The 20,499-nt window shown below is 48.5% G+C and overlaps 1 protein-coding gene across 1 annotated transcript; it reads right to left on the bottom strand.

Annotated features, from left to right (window-relative positions):
* Positions 1-2,736: 2,736 nt before the first annotated feature.
* On the bottom strand, positions 2,737-15,663 carry LOC144275271 (zinc finger protein RFP-like). Its single transcript, XM_077834468.1, has 7 exons — positions 15,247-15,663; positions 13,092-13,187; positions 7,821-8,051; positions 7,483-7,505; positions 6,718-6,833; positions 4,715-4,771; positions 2,737-3,251 (listed from the first exon to the last, which is right to left on the bottom strand). The coding sequence occupies exons 1-7, from the start codon at positions 15,661-15,663 to the stop codon at positions 2,737-2,739; spliced, it is 1,455 nt and encodes a 484-aa protein (XP_077690594.1).
* Between the last annotated feature and the right edge of the window lie 4,836 nt (positions 15,664-20,499).

Here is a 20,499-nt window from a genome sequence, read left to right as displayed (position 1 = left end):
GTTATTATCCACACCAAGCAACCATCCACATACATCCTCTATCTCTATTTTAATCACAGTTGTTAACAAAGCGAGATGAATACAACAAAAGGGCGGGGAGTCTCTGGGTGCTGTTTCTATTGTTACAGAGTATTGCTTTGAGTCTCTCTCTGTGTGAGTGGTTGTTGATACAAAGAATTGCTTTGAGAACAGACTCTGTCTTAGAATGTACTAACACAATTAGCAGCTTGCAAGTTTCACACAGAGAGGGAGAGAAACAGTACCAAAAACCAAGAGACCTCTTAATTAGTAATACCCTGAAATTTAAACTATGGGGAATCAAACTCATTTGTGATTTTAATACAGAACTTCTTTAATATTGTTGAACGCAGATATGTTTTTATCAATTTTAACTTTGAGAAGCTACGTTCTCCACTAGCTATGGAAATTGGCAAAGTTAAAAGAATGTGTAGAGCTATAAAAATGTTTGGAAAACTATCTGTGAGTTTATTTTAACAGTCAAACTTCACTACTTCTTCAGGAGCGGAATGTTTCTTAAGTTGTCTTGAAAAAGCCTGAAGCTCACTACACAAATCTGTAGCATCAATGTCTTTTGAATTTTCATGAGTCAATGCCAGCTCCAGTTTTATGCAAAATTCTCTTATCTGTTTTGCTGTTTTCTTTTGCAAGCTGAGGATATCATAAAGAAAGCCAAATACTGACTCTAGCTGCTGCATCTGTTGAAATCTTTCATCAACCGAGTGAACAGCAGTATCAAGGACTGTGAAGCAGAAATTCACTTTGAACCTTTGTTTTGGGTTCTGAATGGGTGTGTCTCGTCCTTCATATGAAAACTGCTGTTTCTTTTGCTGAATGTGAATTGGCTGTGGTTCAAATTCTGTTGGAAAGTCTATTTCTGCAGCAAGCTCGAGAGAATCTACCAGTGTTCTTTCAAACCCTTCATCACTTCTGAATTCCACCAGAATATTTTTAGTTTGCTGCAGTTTTTGAATAGCAAAATGTATGTTCAAGTTCTTTTCCTGAAGCTGCTTACTAGTGAGGTTAATCTTGAAAAGGATATTATACCACAAAATGAGTGAAGTCACAAATTTGAACTTGGAAAGGCCATTTGCAAGAGCTTTTGCATCTGAACGTGCCGTATTGCCAGATGATCCAGTAAAAGTAAGTATCATCAGAAATTTCAATTAGGGCATCATAAATGTTTCCGAGTTCATAGTGAAGAGGCTTCAAAGCATCAATGTGACTCTCCCATCTTGTCTGTGCTCTCCCCTTTTACAAGATTATGATAAATGTTGTGCAAAGTCCGCCCTGTGAGATATCATTTGAAATGAAGGTCTTGTCTACACCCCAGAGTTAGGTCAACAAAAGGCAGCTCCAGGTGCCCAGCTCTCTCTGCTGAATTTATCCCCTACCCTCTCAGTGCCCACTGAGCGTTTCCCTTCTGAGAATGGTTTTGCTTTCACTCGTCTCATTTCAGCTTCCCTACTTTCCCCAGGCTTCTCTCCTTACTCTTGTATTACTTTATTTTCACTTTTTCCCATTGCATTTCTTCTCTCCCTTCTGGTTAAACCTGCCCTGTACCTGACTCTCCCCTCCACACAGCCACCTCTTCTTCATCCAGGTGACATCTCCCCACCCACAACTCCTTCCCTCCGCAGCATCCCTTCCCTGGTGGCCTGTAGGTCACACTCCCCAGTCCCTGGGGCTCCCTCTCCCAGGCTCCCTGCTGCTGTGGAACCTCCAGTTTCTCCCCAAACCCCCAAATTGTAATTAATTTAGTCTGTGTCCCTGCCACCCCCACCTCTGCCTGTCCCTAGCCTGGCTGTTAATTCTTCCCCCAACCCCACATAACTTCTGCCGTCAGCCCCTCCCTCAGTTCTGACCTTGCAGCCCTCACATCTGCCCCTCAAGGCCCCTCTGCTCCTCCTGCAGCTCCAGGGGTTCTTCCCCCTCCTCCCCCACGTCCCTGGTTCTGCACAGAGGAAGGAGGAGAAGTTTCCAGGGGCCAAAGAGATGAGGTATGGCAGGGGTGGGGCAGGAGTTGTGTAGACAGGGGTCCACCAGGGGCATAGGGATGAGCTAGAGCGCTGGGTAGATGGGAATCCCCCAGGCCATAGGGGGGCTAGGATAACTGTGGCTAGAGAAGCTCATTTTTTCATCCCATGTTTTATTCCCAGTGGGCTGTTCCCCCCATGTCTCAGTGCCACTGTCTGATCCAGGATCCCCAGAGTCCTCCTGGATCATAGAGGACAGTGGCAAAGAGGCTGCACAGTCCCTGGGGCAGTGATGACATTGGCTTCTCTACCTTGCTCACTCAATGTACTCTATGGTTTGACAGGCCAGGGGCTGCACAGAGATGTAGGGTGACCAGATGAAACGGACAAAAGATCGGGACACATAGGGGAAGCAAGCCGGGGTGGAGTTGCCGAAGCAAAAAAAAAAAAAAAGAAAAGAAACGGCTGGGGGGGGCCAAAGCTGCAATATCAGGACAAATGGTGTCCCAACCGTGCATGGGTCAGGACGTGGGACAAAGAACTAAAAATCGGGACAGTCCCAATTTTATCGGGACATCTGGTCACCCTACAGAGATGAGACCAGAAGCAACCTCCAGGGACAGAGAGGCAGCATGTTAGACAGTCCACAGGGAGAAGTCATGGAGACTAGGGTGTGTGAGGCTAGAGAGGCTGATTTCAGGGCCCCAGTGGGATATTCACACACACACACCCTGCCCAACTCTCAGGGACACAGTCTGAGCTGGGATTTCCACCCCACCCGGAGCCAGGGGCGGATTCTCTCCCCAGGGACGGAGCCCAGTGGGAAAGTGAAAAGCGGGGCCTCGTCACCAGCATCGATAAATGTCACCTGCCCCCGGTCACAGTCCAGACAAACCTGGATCCTGCTGGGGGTCCAGCTCAGGGGCAGGGGGGTCACAGGGGAGGTGAGAGCAAGGAACTGACCCGGCCACCGTGCCACAGCCCAGATCCCCCTGTCAGGTCTACGGTTGATTGCTCCCTTCCTCCCCACAGCCTCTCTGGCCACCCCCACAGCCCAGCCTGTCCCACCCCCCACCTCCACCTCCCAGCAATGTCTCCCCGAGGTGAATCCCTCACAGCCCAGCACACAGGGCTCAGTGTCAAATCTCTCAGGGTTGTTGGGCAGTCGCTGGCGTGTGTCTCCTCGTCTCACGCTTTTCCGATCCTCAGACAGGACGAGTTGGGACTGAGCCGTGTCTGGATCCAGAGTCACATTCACTGGGGAGAGAGAGAATCCGAGCATTAGGGGCAGAGCTTGGCCCTGGGGGAGGCTGGGACCATTTCTCACACTCCCCAGCAGCCCTGATCAGCCCTGGATCCCAGGGAGCTTCCTCTGTCCTGGGCACCTGAGACTGAGCAGAGATGTCACTGCAGTTCCTCACTGTTTGACAGGTTTCAGAGTAGCAGCCGTGTTAGTCTGTATTCGCAAAAAGAAAAGGAGGACTTGTGGCACCTTAGAGACTAACCACTTTATTTGAGCATGAGCTTTCGTGAACTACAGCTCACTTCATCGTAGGAACCACTTCACTGGTTTCTCATTTGTTTGCAGAGGCTTCAGCTCCCAGCTCCCCCTGCTGGGGCTGCTCCATTCCCAGCATCAGAGACACAACCAGGAAGGTAACAGAAGCTTTTAGTGAGGAGGGAGCAGAAGAGGAAGGTACCAGCTTTAAACCCCAGAGGCAACCTCCCTCCCCTAATGCAGCCTCCACCCCCAGGCCAGGGAACAGAGAGGAAGGTGCAGCATTGGGGAAGAGCCACTTTAGACCAGAGAGTAGGAGGTGGCATTGGCTGGGGTAGCCCCGTCCCTAGCCCAGAGAGAAGGGAGAGGGGCAGCATCAGCAGGACAGCACCTCCCCAATCCATGAAAGAGTGAGATGCTCCAATGGAAGAGCCAAGCCCTGCCCAAAGGAAAGGTAGGATGTTGGAGAAGAGCGATAGGGGAAACCAGAGACGCCTACTTTGTAATTTTCCACGGGGGTGCTTGACCCTCCACTCCGCCCAAGTCCCTGCCCCGACTCCACCCCTTCCTCCAAGGCCTCACCCCACCCCATCTCTTCCTGCCCCCGTCTCATCCCATTCTGCGCCCTCCCCTGAACACCCCCCGCCCTAGCTCCATCCCCTCCCTGCAGCGCCTCCTGCACACTGCTGAACAGCTGATTGCAGTGGGCGGGAAGTACTGGGAGGGAGGGGGAGGAGCTGATTGGAAGGGCCACAGGCGGGAGGGAGGCGCTAGAGGAGAGTGGGAGCAACGGCCACCAGTGGGTGTTGAGCACCAACTCTTTTTCTGTGGGAGCTCCATCCCCCGAGCACCCACGAAGTAGACGCCTATGGGAGCAACCCCCTCAGCCAGGATAAAGGACAGGGATGTGTCAGTCCTCAGGGGAGAGAGCTCTCCACTCATTCCTCTCAATATAATATTAAAAGTCCTGTCAACGTCTATGAAAACCCCAGGGTCAGAGTTAAGGGGGGTTGGATGCTGTTCAGGGAGAGTGTTTTTGTTCATCAGCGTGGGCATGAACTCAGCACCAAGGTAACTGTCAGGAGTATTTGTGTGACTTCAGCTTGGGATCTCCTCAATGTTCAACGTGTTTATTTTTAGGGATCTGTGTGTCATGGTCTCTGTCAGTTTGGTTGGTAACTTTAGCTACAATCTCATGAAAATGTTTTCTCTGGTTTCTCACCCTGTCTGTGTGCTCGTACAGGTTCCCCTCTTGTTTCCAGTGCAGACGGCAGAGTGTCTAGAGGGAGAAAGCAGAAAAGAGACGAGATTTCAGGCTTTCTTATTTATAGCAGCATTCCCAGTCTGAACTCCTAGAACTGTGTTTCAGTCATGACAGAGAAACAGAGAGGCCCAGAGACACCCTCAGATATTTAATATAAACTAATCTGAAACTTTCTCTTTCCCCTCTCATTCAGGCATCTCACAGAAATGGAAGCCTCACAACCATCCCAGGACAATCTCTACGGGATGTTGAGACTTCGTGAAATCCTGGCTCTAATTGTTAGCTGTTGGGTCTGTTTACTCAGCGTCTCTACAGAAAGCAGCATGACGGGGCCCTCGTCCTCCATAGGCAGAAATAGGAATAATAATAAAATCATTTTATCCATGTGGACATTGAGGCAGGGGGAAGGTTGGCTCCATGAGCCAGATTCACCCCCGTACCGGCAAAAGGAGAGAGGGGAGGGGCCATTTTATGACTCTGTTGTTCAGTGGCTGCAGGGGCCGGTGCAGACCTTGGCCCAGGCTGAGGAAGTTCTGAAGCCAGCCAGAGCTACCTCCCTCTGACAGTGGTGCCCATGTGTCTTGGCCAGTGTGCAGAGTGTCAGAGGCCCAGCTTTACATGGCCCATGGCCCTCTGTCCCTGCTCCACTCCCCTCCCACCCCATTCCCAGCCCTCTCAGGAACCCACCTTGTGCCTGCAGCTGCTGGGGAGGAGGTACAAGAGGCTCCTGTGCTGGAGGGATCCCTCACCGTGGGGGAGGGGCTTTCTCCTTCCCTAGGGCCCATTTGGCCCAGACTAGTTGCCATATGGGACCAGAGCCCAATGATGGGCTGGGTCCAGCTTTAACCATTTGCCTTTAATTTACAGGCCTGTCTTTTAGGCACCTGGGGCCTGGTTCTCAGAGGGGTTGGGCACCTGCAGCTCCACTGACTCCCCCTGCAGCTGTGGATGCTACACAGCTCTGGAGCACCTGCCCTGCAGCTCTCTAGTTGGGAGAGAGAAACTCAGGTGCCCCAAATTAGGCCATTTTTACTAAATACGGGCCTTAATATTGTGACTTTTGTTAAATCATGAATTAATGGGAAACATCCTGACACCTGGGCCCTGCTACATCTGCTCCATTTGTCTGTGTTCCACTAGTTATTATGTTCAGTATTGAGAATTGGTACAAGGGTCATGCATAAGTTTGGAGAGACTGAGATTGTGCGTTTGTACTGACTGACTTGGCTTTGGCCTGGTGAGCTGTTTGCTTGACATAAGGGAAATGTTGCCTTAAGTGACCTTGTTATTAAGTGACGTGTTCATAAGTTGCTCTGTAGGACAAAGAGGTGTTTTGATCACACAAAGTGCTTAAAGACAACAGACACCTAAAATGTAGTGCCAAGGAGCAGTTAGCAAAGTCCAAAAACCCCCATGTGGAGACAAGGGTCAAAGTGACCTATGCATAATCGGTGGTAATAAACCAATCAGAAAAGAGAATAATAACATGGAAATTGCTTGGGCAGCAAAAGCACTGAAAATTTAAAAGTTTGTGCATGTGTATTGTATGAGCTATATAAGATACTTAATAGTCATAACACTCAAAGAGGATTGGAAAAAAAACTAATAAATATTTTAGTTGGCTGTGTATAATATGTCATAATATGTAAGTGTAATGAGAGCCTCGTAGGAGAAATCTACCATGACACACCTATGTCCCAGCAGAAGGCAACTGGCCAGTACGTCTTTCAGTATGTCTGTCATTTCTTACTTTCATAGTAATTGCAATTGCAAGGCATGCCTTTGGTACAAACAAAGGTTTCAGTTAATGAACCTGAGTGACTTGGACTCCGTGTGTGGCATTCTCACCCAACAATTAAATAGAGGCATTATCTAATTATGAACCAATTGGCCAGAGTCATTCTCCTCCAACAGTCCCAGAGGCTTATCCCAATTTCCCATTCTAGATCCCTTCTAGGTACCTTTGAACTTTCTCAGAGTCTCCATTAAAGCAAGAGTTTTCTGGGAGAAATCACTGAGTCTCTTATCCTGTTTAGGAGAAATCTCCACTGGCTGCTGGAACTTCCCTTTCTCACACCTGGACAGAAACAATGTCACATGGTTATATTTCATTTAGTGACACATTATAAGTTCTTGGCATGGCAGTTAAACCTTCCCCTCAAAAATCCCATTAACATTCTTCAACTCTGGCCTGAAGAGACGAGCTCTGGGGATAAAAGGGGAATTGAGTCTCTATGGCCAATTCATTCCTTGGCCTCCATGCTCTGAGGGACAGGAGGTTCCCATGTGAAGTGCTGTAGAAATCGTCCACTAAGAACTAGACTGAGACACCAACTCCCCACTCCCCAACTTATTCCACACAGTCTCAAAACAGTCGTCAGGCAGGAAAGACTCTTGAGTACTGCTGCCCTGGGCTGAATGGTGACCAGGGCCCCAGCAGTGACAGGCCCATATTCCATCCCCACAATGCTGAGGCAGACAGTCCCCCAGGGAGGTGACATCTCTAGGAAATATTTGAGGTTAGTCCTTCCCATTGAATGGATAATTCCAGAGTCTTCTATAAAATGGTGAGAACCTCAGAATAAAGTTTATCAAAGAGATTTGTATCCAAAATGTGACCTTCCCCACACATTTTGCTGTAGAGCTTTGGGGGGATGCGGTGCTAACATCATCTCCAAGGTCTTTCCTAGCATTGTGAAGTGTAAGGGAGTGAGAGAGCCATGTACCTGCTCAGGGTGCTTCTGACATCCTAGAGGAGAGAGAGAGAGAGAGTATTTCAGTCCCACCTGACACACACTTAACATTCCAAAGAAGGGATATTGCAAGTATGGGGAAAAGAGGCTCTGCCCTGGCTCCAGGGCCATGTGTTTGCTGAACTAATGGGGCTTTTCCATCTCTAATATCAAATTGTCTGTCACTCTGCAATCAACAATAGTAATTCACATTTCAGGAATGCACACGCTGAGTTACACTGAGATCTCTGACTGCTGGACCCCTGTGCGTATAATTTAGGAGCAGTCCTGTCCCTATGTGGGGACCTGGGATGTTTCTCACTCAGTCTCACCTGCAGGAATTCACTCACTGGCTTCTGACACATGCCCTCCATCTCACTGATCAGCTCACTGAGACGCGAAATCTCTTCAGAGAGTTTAGTGACACTTTCCCTCCGTATCCTCATAACCTCCTTTTCCAGCTTCTCAAGCTGGGCCCACAGGAGTCGCTCTTGTTCTTCCAGGAACTGCCGCAGTTGCTGAAATTCAGACACAATCTTCCGCCTCTCGGTTCGTGTCTTTCTCTGTAAACAAAAATAGGGCAAGGGCTGGTCATGGACATGGCTGGAGCCTGGGGTCCTTTCACGGAGCGCTGAGTGTGCAGGAGGGAGAAAGTCTTTACAAATTCTAAATCATCTTACAGTGAACAATATCCTGTAGTTACTAGAGAGAGGATTTTCTCACACCTTTCCACATTGCCATGTCTGACCTGGTTTGGATCATGCGTTATTGATGGCCTCGGACACACAGATCCAAAGCAGCAGGAGGCAGGACTCAGCACTAGAGCTGGGTAATATTTTCTGCACTAAAATTTTTTTCCAGGGAAAATGCAGATTTGTCAACTTTGAAACGTTTTATTAATTCCTGGTTTCAGAGTAACAGCCGTGTTAGTCTGTATTCGCAAAAAGAAAAGGAGTACTTGTGGCACCTTAGAGACTAACCAATTTATTTGAGCATGAGCTTTCGTGAGCTACAGCTCACTTCATCAGATGCATACCGTGGAAACTGCAGCAGACTTTATATATACACAGAGAATATGAAACAATACCTCCTCCCACCCACTTTCCTGCTGGTAATAGCTTATCTAAAGTAATCATCAGGTTAGGCCATTTCCAGCACAAATCCAGGTTTTCTCACCCTCCACCCCCCCACACAAATTCACTCTCCTGCTGGTGATAGCCCATCCAAAGTGACAACTCTTTACACAATGTGCATGATAATCAAGTTGGGCCATTTCCTGCACAAATCCAGGTTCTCTCACTCCCTCACCCCCCTCCAAAAACCCACCCCCATACACACACAAACTCACTCTCCTGCTGGTAATAGCTCATCCAAACTGACCACTCTCCAAGTTTAAATCCAAGTTAAACCAGAACATCTGGGGGGGAGGGGTAGGAAAAAACAAGAGGAAATAGGCTACCTTGCATAATGACTTAGCCACTCCCAGTCTCTATTTAAGCCTAAATTAATAGTATCCAATTTGCAAATGAATTCCAATTCAGCAGTTTCTCGCTGGAGTCTGGATTGGAAGTTTTTTTGTTTTAAGATAGCGACCTTCATGTCTGTGATTGCGTGACCAGAGAGATTGAAGTGTTCTCCGACTGGTTTATGAATGTTATAATTCTTGACATCTGATTTGTGTCCATTTATTCTTTTACGTAGAGACTGTCCAGTTTGACCAATGTACATGGCAGAGGGGCATTGCTAGCACATGATGGCATATATCACATTGGTGGATGTGCAGGTGAACGAGCCTCTGATAGTGTGGCTGATGTTATTAGGCCCTGTGATGGTGTCCCCTGAATAGATATGTGGGCACAGTTGGCAACGGGCTTTGTTGCAAGGATAAGTTCCTGGGTTAGTGGTTCTGTTGTGTGGTATGTGGTTGTTGGTGAGTATTTGCTTCAGGTTGCGGGGCTGTCTGTAAGCAAGGACTGGCCTGTCTCCCAAGATTTGTGAGAGTGTTGGGTCATCCTTTAGGATAGGTTGTAGATCCTTAATAATGCGTTGGAGGGGTTTTAGTTGGGGGCTGAAGGTGACGGCTAGTGGCGTTCTGTTATTTTCTTTGTTAGGCCTGTCCTGTAGTAGGTAACTTCTGGGAACTCTTCTGGCTCTATCAATCTGTTTCTTTACTTCCGCAGGTGGGTATTGTAGTTGTAAGAAAGCTTGACAGAGATCTTGTAGGTGTTTGTCTCTGTCTGAGGGGTTGGAGCAAATGCGGTTGTATCGCAGAGCTTGGCTGTAGACGATGGATCGTGTGGTGTGGTCAGGGTGAAAGCTGGAGGCATGCAGGTAGGAATAGCGGTCAGTAGGTTTCCGGTATAGGGTGGTGTTTATGTGACCATTGTTTATTAGCACTGTAGTGTCCAGGAAGTGGATCTCTTGTGTGGACTGGACCAGGCTGAGGTTGGTGGTGGGATGGAAATTGTTGAAATCATGGTGGAATTCCTCAAGGGCTTCTTTTCCATGGGTCCAGATGATGAAGATGTCATCAATATAGCGCAAGTAGAGTAGGGGCTTTAGGGGACGAGAGCTGAGGAAGCGTTGTTCTAAATCAGCCATAAAAATGTTGGCATACTGTGGGGCCATGCGGGTACCCATAGCAGTGCTGCTGATCTGAAGGTATACATTGTCCCCAAATGTGAAATAGTTATGGGTAAGGACAAAGTCACAAAGTTCAGCCACCAGGTTAGCCGTGACATTATCGGGGATAGTGTTCCTGACGGCTTGTAGTCCATCTTTGTGTGGAATGTTGGTGTAGAGGGCTTCTACATCCATAGTGGCCAGGATGGTGTTATCAGGAAGATCACCGATGGATTGAAGTTTCCTCAGGAAGTCAGTGGTGTCTCGAAGGTAGCTGGGAGTGCTGGTAGCGTAGGGCCTGAGGAGGGAGTCTACATAGCCAGACAATCCTGCTGTCAGGGTGCCAATGCCTGAAATGATGGGGCGCCCAGGAGTTCCAGGTTTATGGATCTTGGGTAGTAGATAGAATATCCCAGGTCGGGGTTCCAGGGGTGTGTCTGTGCGGATTTGATCTTGTGCTTTTTCAGGAAGTTTCTTGAGCAAATGCTGTAGTTGCTTTTGGTAACTCTCAGTGGGATCATAGGGTAATGGCTTGTTAATTCCTGTCACTGTCACCCAGTTGTTTTGTTACAAAAAGAAATCAATGAAAAATCAAAACATTTTCTTGTTTTAATTTTTTCCCAGGGTTTTATATTTCAAATTACTTCATGTTTGAAAATGTCCTTGTTTTTATATAATTATATATATATATTTTAAAATGGTCTAAACTGAAACAAAATATTTTGATTTTGTCAAAATGAAACATTTCATTTGACCAAGAAAAAGACAAATTTGTAATTTGCTGAAATTTTTATAAAAAAATAAGCTTTGATTCAACCCAATTCTTTTTAATAGTCAGCCAGTGAAACAGATCTGGTATTTGCTGAGCTCTACTCAGAACCATGTTGACAGAGACAGGTGGGGAGAAAAAAAACAAATGAAACCATGACACAAAAAACTGCAGACTCAGGCAGAGAGCTCTGCATTGGATACATTCATTTCACATTGGGAAAATGTTTATTACAGCCACTGTCCAGGCTAATTCCCCCTCTGGCACTTGGAGTACAGAAGGTAGGAGCCCGCAAGGATTCTAAAAATTAATACTGGCCACTCCAGGCTTGTATTATTTCCAAGGTTACAACTTTTCTCTGACCTTGGAAGGGTAGATGCTGCCACCACCCAAGTGCAGAACCCCTTTGAGAGCCCAGGAAGGTGCACTTGGGAATTCTTCCTGTGGGGCACCCTCAAGCCCTTTCACCCCCCTCCGGGGAAGAGCTGAGAAAGAAAGGGGAAATCAGCTGTTGCCACCAGCTAATTAAACACCACATGCACAAACCTCTTAACACACAAAAATCCAATCCTGTTCTGAAAAAAGCCACTACAAGGATTAAGCACCAAGAACAGCTTTCTTCAGGTTCGGCTTAAAGGTGACAAGGAAAACAAAAGCACCTGGGGTTAGCAGAGTGGAGTCGAAAAACCATAAAGGAATAAAAGGTATAAACCTAATCGCATCTTCTTAGACATTTCCTGATCTACTTACATATCTGGGGTTTCAAATGAGTAGTTTCTAGGTATGAGACTGATGATTTTTTCATACCTGGCCCAAGGTTCTTACAGCAAAGCTGCTGCCCTGTCCGCCTCTCCCAGGGAGAACAACAACAGACAGACAAAAGGGGAGTCTTTTCTCCATTTTAAAAAGTTCTAGCCTTCCCATTGGCTCTTTTGTCCAGGTGCCCACTCACTTCCTGTTACCTGGGCATAGCAGTGAGACTTTTTAACCCTTTACAGTTAGAGCAATTAGAGAACAGCTACTAAGAGGGATTTTACAGCTACTGGCTGGCTGGGTGTCCATAAAACGGAGACCCCCCCTTCATTTATCACAGCCACAAAAGCTGGAAATTAATTCATTAATAGAAATGAAAGCTTAGAATCCAAAGAGGATCATGTTGCCCTTTTCTAGGGAGAGGATTTTTCGGGCCCTCTATGGATGTGTGCACACGTACACACACACACACGCACACCACACAGTATCTCAGGATCATGAAGCAGCAGACAAAAGTCTGCATTCCCAAAGGCCACAAAGCAATCATTCACAAGAGTGAAAGGTGAAGGAAATAGCCGAGAATAAAAGAAAAACTGTATTTAAAGAGAAACTGACTTAAGAAATAAGGAGGATGTAAGCTGTTGTGAAAGTAAGAAAATCAACATCGCTGGACAGCACCCTCAGGCATACAAGGTGAATGACAGAAATGGAGAAATTGTCAGAGCACAAAGAGACTGTAAGCCAGAAGAGAACGGAGGGATAGAACCCAAGACATCACAGCCAGGAATACGTGGCTTTATTTAAGCTGGAACTCAGAACAGTAAACAAAGATTGCCCAAGAGGATTCATCAAGATATAACTAAACGTCCTCCAAACTCTGGGCTGACAGAGGCAGAGAACTGTGAAATAAGAAGTGAACGTGTAACAGTGGTGGTTTGTTCTGGGTTGGATTTTCTAATTCAAAATTCTGTTATTTCATTCGTGTTAATTGTTACCTATGAAGTGAGTTTAATTAAGGTGACAGTCGTTAATATACAGTAGATAAGAATAATAGTTTACAGTTGTTTATGGCAGTATTTTCAACCTGTGGTCCGCAGACCCAGACGATGTCTAAGAGGGCCGCAAAAGAAAACTGATTGCACAGAATTCAACTATACATACAGACAATTGATTTCCAAAGGAGTCCGTCCACACCTCCACACCTTCGAAATTTGCAAATGCAAAAAGGTTGATAACCATTTATGGTGTAAGTCTAAGTAGTAATTCCTGCAAAAAAACCCGCAGTTTTGATTTATTTGTGATTATTCCCCACTGAACGAATTTCTGCCTTACCCCCAACTCATTGAGATAAAATATAATTTGGCCTCTAGATTGCCCCTGCGTCTCCTTATTGCTCTGATGCAGAACGCCCCTCCATCCGGCTCATTATACATACAGGTTAATAATGACAGGCACCTACCAGATATTCCTGGCTTCTCTTTTCTCCACTCATTTTACATCCCAGGAGCTTTTCTCTCTCTTCCCTCAGAGTATTCAAATGGGCCTGAATCTTTTCCTGAAGAAACAGAAAACGATTTCAGTGGTGTTATTTTTAGTTTTAGGAGTGGAGGTGGCGGGCGGGCAGGTGCGGGGGGGGGGGGCGGGGGAGGCTTTTCCAACACAAACAAACACTCTGCAGATGTGTGGAGAACTCAGTAGGTTTATGATATTAAGGAAGTGGAGACATATTAATGAACTCTGGGAGTGTTTCATTTTCAGACTCTTTGAAGTTGTTTGACCTTGTTACTCCATTGATTTACGCCAACAGGAAACTGGCATCACATACTTGGACACAGTGAGTGGTGTGGGGGGGGGAGAAGTTTGAGGGGGAGGAAGTCGGGGAGAGGAGGGACGCAGCGAGCGGTGGGGACCTATAGAGAGGGGGTAGAGTGGAGGAAAGGAGTGACTCACCAGGCAGTGGTGGGTGGAGGGGGTCTCGGGGAAGGGGAAGAGCATGGACAGGAAGAGGTGGAGCACAGGCAAGGCCACCACGGCCCAGGCATCCAGCAGCAGGTTGGCAGTGGCTGCGCCAGGGGAGACTAAAGCCTCCCCCGGCCTATTATACCCGCCGACTATGGGAGACTGGGCCATAGACTCCTCCTCCGCCTGCTGCCACTCAAGCACCTAAAACATTCCCCATAGAAAAGTATGGGCACCTAAGTCTGCACCAGAGAAAATGGACAGCTTTGAAATCTGGAATGGTGGCCACCCACAATGACCTAAGTATCGCGATTGCCAGTGTATGCAAACACAGCGCTCTTTACTTGTCCCCCACTCCAACCCCCGGTTGTTTCTTTAGCCACCTGCTGCATATCCTCTTCGTTAGACTGTGACTGTGAGCTCTCTTTGCCTGACTTCTCTGTACGGTGCCTGGGACAATGGGGCCCTAATCCCTCACTGGGGACCAGAGATGCTACTGCAATAGAAATCAGTACATTCTATTGATTATGAATTATTATTATTATTGTTATTTATGTCAACATGGAAACTTTATGGGCACTGAAATCTACGGCCAAAATTTCCAAACAGAAATCTTCAGGACTGGGACTCTCTCCCTGTGCCCTCAGGAGACGTGGAAGAGGGACGATGCCGGTCAGAGGGTGGCTGGCCCTATTATGGGAGAGGGGTCTCTGCCCCACCTGTCACATGCCAGTTCTCCTCCCCAGGTGGGGAAAATGGGGAGTGGTGACCGGTGGGATCATGTGATTCAACCAGGCCTGGGGTAGGTAAAACAGAGGCCTATAGAGAGCCAGAGGGAGGAGGCTTGTGGAGAAGGCAGAGGAGGCCTTGGAGCTTCCTTGGGGTGATAAGGCCGAACTCCAGACTTGAAGTCCTGCGAGTCGCTGCTGAGAGAGCAGGGGTGTTACTAGCCCCAAAAAGCCTTTGTGGATTATTTTTGGAAACTGCAGAGGGAAACTGAGGCAGAGCCCCAGGCCAGGAGGGGGCACTCTGGAGGCAATGACCCTGCTACATGCCCCGTTGCTCTGCTGTCCCCTCCAACTCAGTCCCTGCTTCCTGCATCAAACAGATTTGCTAGGCTCTGCAGGATGGGAGCTCCACTCCAGTGCCCTCCTACGTCTCATGAGGGTGCAGCGCAGCTCCCTTGGTTCTCGTCTGGGTGAGGAGCTCTGCAGGAAAATGATGAAGGGGATGTGGGCCAAGAGGACAGCCCCAGCTACACCTTCTGCTCCCTTAGCCCCAAGGACAGGAGCAGCATGGACATGGTGTTAATAGCTTTGGGAGATGGTGGAAGTGGGGAAGGGCAGAGAAGGGGGGTCCTTCACTGCCCAGGACTCCACATATAGGAAGCAGGAGGGGGTGGGGTGCAGGTTACTCACTCCCCCACACTCCAGCATGTTAGCCTTAGAATATTTATTTAGGGCCACACTTCTCACCTGCACAAGCCTTTGGAGGATTCCCAGTTGCTGGGAAACCTACCTAGGCCTGAAGTCCCTCGTTCCTCTCCAGTGGAGGCTTATTGAGTGGCTATCTGGGGCTCAAGAAAACCCTAATGCTGGGCGAAGGTGAGTTTCCCAAGGCTCTGGCTATAAAAATAACAGTTGGTCATTTCCTACCTTGAATTCTTCGGCAGCTTCTTCAGCAGGAATCACGGTGTGATCTCTGTGCTCCTTGGATCTGTCACACACCAGGCAGATGCGGATTTCGTCCTCTTTGCAGAAGAGTTTGAGAGGCTCCTTGTGTTTCTCACACAGTCTCTCTGGTCCTGGTTCCCTCCCTGTCTGCAACCTGAGTTCTCTGGCTGCTTCCACAATATTCCTGAGCTGCCTGTTCGGCCGGAGGTTCCTCTCGGGAAAGATCTCTCTGCACTGAGGGCAGGAGATGTCCGTAGCGAATCCCCACCAACACTGGGTGATGCAGGCTTTGCAGAAACTGTGATCACAGTCTAGAGACACCGGATCTTTAAAATACTCCAGACAGATGGGACAGGTCATTTCGTCCTGGAGAGTTTTTGCTGGATTTGCAGCAGCCATGGCTTCTAGTGCAAGAAGGAGACCAGAGAGGTATTTAGTTTCGTTTCTTTCTTGTCAGGAATGGGCTGATTGAATTTGGCACAGTCATTAGGCATTTCTTTTCTGGGTGCGGTCTCATGCTGTTTGTTTTTTGTAGATTGAAAAGAATCTTTGATTGAAGTGTGATGAGCAGGGCCCTACCAAATTCACCACTGTAAAAAACGGGTCAAGGAATGTGAAATCTGCTCTCCCCTGTTGGGGACACTGGGGCATGGCCAGTAGGTAACTCGAGGGGATGGAAGACCACGAGTGTTGATGAAGCCCCCTCGCACTAGGCCCAGGTGTCCTTGGCCCCCCCTCCCGCCTGGAGACACTCGCAGCAGCTCTGCGTACTAGGCCCAAGTGTCCTTGGCCACCCCGCCTGGAGGCGCACACAGCAGTTATGCTGAGGATCTGCAACAATATGCTGCAGAGTCAGATTGCCTGAAACTAAGCAAGGCCAAACAGGGCAGATATGGAAGAACAATGCTGAATAAAGCAGCTTTATGTATAGTTTAACAAATGATACAGAGAACCAGGGAACTAGCTGGGAACTGGATTGGCTGGCTATATGGATACTTGGGGCAGCTTGCTATTGGATAAGTATGCTGGGAAAAAGGATGTATAAAAGCCTGTGTAACTTCCTGCTCTGTGTGCAGGATTTGAGATTCAAATCTCCCTGTAGCTATTTGAAGCTTCAAATAAACTTTTCTACTTCTCCACCCCGTTGTGATTATTGGGTATAGCACACCGGGTAACGAACCACTCAAGCTGTTGTTCAGCCTCTCGGCACTGGGTGCCGGCAACAAAATGAAACATTTCAATTCACCCCAAATTATTAATTTTTGTTTACCATTGCAGGATGGGTTTTTTTCATTCTGATTCAGTACAAAAAATAAAAATGGAATTTCTCACAAAAAGGACATTCTTGTTCCTGACCCACTCCAGTACAAAGCACCAATTCCTTCTCCATGTTACTAGACATATCCAGCACACGAGCCACATAGACAGCAACATCTAAAGACCTGTGACTGAAGTTCCGAGCCCACATCTCTAGCTACTCCTGTGTACCTCCTTCAGTGAGACAGCCATGGAATCCTTTCCAGTAACTACATTGCATGCAGATCTGGTCACCCCTTAGCAAAAAATATTTATTTGAATTGGAAAACGTACAGAAAAAAGCAACAAAAATTGGGCAAAAAAAGTGATTGGGGTATGGAATGGCTTCCATATGCGGAGCGATTAATAAGACTGGGACTTTTCAGCTTGGAAAAGAGACAGCTAAGGGGGGATATGATAAAGGTCTGTAAAATCATGACTGGCATAGAGAAAGTAAATAAGGAAGTGTTATTTATTCCTTCTGGTAACACAAGAACTCGGAGTCACCCAATGAAAGCAGGTTTAAAACAATCAAAAGGAAGTATTTCTTCACACGCACAGTCAACCTGTGGAATTCTCTGCCAGAGGATGCTGTAAAGGTCAAGGCTATAATAGGGTTCAGAAAAGAACTAGATAAGTATGGGGAGAATAGGTCCATCAATGGCTATTAGCCAGGATGGGCTCGGATGGTGTCCCTAGCCTCTGTTTGCCAGAAGCTAAGCATAGTTCTTAATGAATTGATTTGGTTCCCCTGTGAAATAAATGGAAAGATTCCTAGTCACTTCAAAGGGTTTTGGATCAATCCCTAAGTGACTTGGTCAGTCACCCAGAGTGAAATTTACTTCACTCCAGCAACTGGGCTCTCTGTAGATAGAGCACGGGGATTAGGAAGGTGAAACACACTCCCATAGGACTGCAGCATTAGAAGGCTGAATGCAGCCCATTTGCACCTGTTGGCAGTGCTGGGTTCCCGCATCCATGGTGCACTGAGGCTGCTTCCCCCCAGGTTTGGGGTTAAGTCAGGATGGGGGTTGCACTGGCTCTCCAGGCTGTGGGTGGGTTTCACCCAGGGGGGCAGAGCAGGAACCAGCACCCAGGGGATCCTTCGTCCTGTGCTCAGGTCGATACAGCAGAATTCCTCCTGAACAGAGCACAGACTCAGCTTACAAGCCCAAGGGACGGGGAGATGGAGAACTCGTTAGGTACTGTACTGCCTGAAAGTGCTAGAAACTCCACAGTAGTTACAGGCTCCCTAGGAGATCAAGTCGGTCCAGAAGTTACCATGTTAGTGAAGGTGTCAGAGTAGCAGGTGTGTTAGTCTGTATCTGCAAAAAGAAAAGGAGTACCTGTGGCACCTTAGAGACGAACAAATTTATTTGAGCATAAGCTTTCGTGATCTACAGCTCAGCTGTAGCTCACGATGAGCTGTAGCTCACGAAAGCTTATGCTCAAATAAATTTGTTCGTCTCTAAGGTGCCACAAGTACTCCTTTTCTTGTTAGTGCAGTCTTTCACTTTTATCCTGAGCTGTAAATTGTCTCAACTGAGTGTCCGGGTCCATCTGTGCTCAGGATTTTACCTCTAATGACTTTAATCAGCGGGTGAATGCCCCCTTTGTACTGCAGCTAGTGTGGTGAGTGTGAAAGAGTAAAGATTGAAATCAGAGTTAGCCAGCGTTATCCTATGACAATCCTGGTAGGAAATACCAGGCTTTGTTATAGAAACACTAATGTTTGGATGTTTTTACCATATGTTCTGGTTGCGAATGAACAGCTGCACTAGGGGACAGACGGATGTGGGGTGGCAGGAACACAGAATACAACAATTATTTCGATGTAGTTTGGGGAGAAGGTGGAGTCCCCCACACCTGCCCCTCAGGTCCCCTCCGCTCCTCCCGGATTGAATTGGCCTCGTTAGCACTGACCCCCCCCACTTGGTAAGGCAACTCCCATCCTTTCATGTGCTGTCTATTTATACCTGCCTACTGTATTTTTGACTCCATGCATCTGATGAAGTGGGTCATAACCCAACGGAAGCTTATGCCCAAATAAATGTGTTAGTCTCTAAGGTGCCACAAGGACTCCTCGGTTTTTTTGCTGATACAGACTAACACGGCTACCACTCTGAAATCTGCTCCTCCTGCAGCTCCAGGGGTTCTTCACACCTCCCCCGCCCATCTCTGGGGCTGCAAGAAGGGAGGGAGAGGGGCTTGCAGAGGTCATAGAGCTCAAAGGTTGGGTAGACCTGAGTCTTCCCGGGTCATAGAGATAAGCCAGAAGGCTGGGTAGATGGGAGTGCTCCAGGTCATAGGGGTTAGGAGGACTGTGGCTAGAGAACCCTATTTTTCCACTCCCAGTGGGCTGTTCTCCCCGTGTCTCAATGACACCGTCTGACCCAGGATCCCCAGAGTCCTCCTGGATCATAGAGGACAGTGGCGAACAGGCTGCACAATGCCTGGGGGGGACAATGAGATCAGCTTCTCTACCTCGCTCAATGAATGCTCTCTGTGGATTGACAGTGCACAGGCTGAGACCCAAAGCCATCTCCAGGGTCACAGAGACGGCGCTGTCTGAGAGTAGAGAGGCTGATCTCAGGGTTTGCAGTGGTATCTTCACCCCCTCCCCCAGTACCAGGTTTACCATGGCTCCCGGCCCACGCTCCAAAGGGGCCCCGGCCCAACCTGCTCTTCTCCGCCTCCCCCCACCCCTGGGGCTTTTGCTGCAGGCCACGTGCCGCTGGCAGCCAAGCTCCTCCCTTGGGGGAGGAGCCGGAAATGAGGTGTGGGCGGGGCCATGGCAAAGGGGGTGGAATCAGGGAGTACCCCTTCCAGCCCCCTGCTGTGAGCCGCTCAGGGCAGGGGGCTGGGAGCACCCCCATGACCCCAGCCCATACCCCCAGCCCCCTGCCCTGACTCCTGCACCTCCCTCACTCACCCCCATCCCTGACTCCTGCACCCCCCCCACATCCCCACCCCCACCCTGAGCACCAAACAGGAGCTCCTGCACCCTCCCCCGACATTCCCATCTGCACACCTCGCACCAAACAAGAGCTGCCCCAGGTAAGCACTCCACACCCCAACCTCCTGCCCCAACCTGAGCCCCCTCCCTCACCCTAACTCCTGGCCAGACCCTGCACCCCAACCCCAGCCCGCTCCTGCACCCTAACCCCCTCCCAGACCCTGCACCCCAGCCCTGACTCCTGCACCCCCCCCACATACCCAGCCCTCCCACACCCCATGCCCTGACTCCTGCACACACATCCCCATCCCCACACCTCGCACCAAACAGGAGCTCCTGCACTCCCCCACCCCCCGACATTCCCACCTGCACCCCTCACACCTAATGGGAGCTGCCCCAGGTAAGTGCACCACACCCCAAGCCTGAGCCCCCTCCCTCATTCTAGTTCCTGGCCGGACCCTGCACCCCAACCCCCAGCCTGCTCTTGCACCCTAACTCCCTCCCAGATCCTGCACCCTGCGCTCTGATCCCCCTTCTGCACCCTAAGTCCTGGCCAGACCCCACACCCCAATGTTTTTTTACATTTTTTTTAATAAAGGGCTCTTATCCAAAGCGCTTTACACTAGTTAGCTAACAGTACAAACAATATTTGGAAAGATCATAAGTGGTCCGCCGAGGCCCGCTGCGATTTTCAAGTGGTCTGTGGAAAAATAAGTTAGCCTACAAAAACAATCAAGGTACCGCACTTTATTTTCATTGACTTGCTATTACTTTTAGGAGGAGGATGAAGAAAGAAAGAATGTAAAACGGGGGCAGGAGGGAGATAAGAGAGAATGTTCTTTTTCTTGGCGGGGTCCCAAGGAGGAGCCCCCAAAATGAAGCTGAGCACAAGGCCGGGGGGCCCCACTAACTCTAAATCCACCACTGGCTGTCACGCCACCTGGGCTGGGGATACTGTGTCAGCTGATCCCCACAGTCTTCAA

The sequence above is a fragment of the Eretmochelys imbricata genome, chromosome 14 (assembly GCF_965152235.1).
Source record: "Eretmochelys imbricata isolate rEreImb1 chromosome 14, rEreImb1.hap1, whole genome shotgun sequence".
NCBI lineage: Eukaryota > Metazoa > Chordata > Testudines > Cheloniidae > Eretmochelys > Eretmochelys imbricata.
The sequence above is the reverse complement of the archived record's forward strand: the minus strand, read 5'-3'. Positions and strand labels throughout refer to the sequence as shown.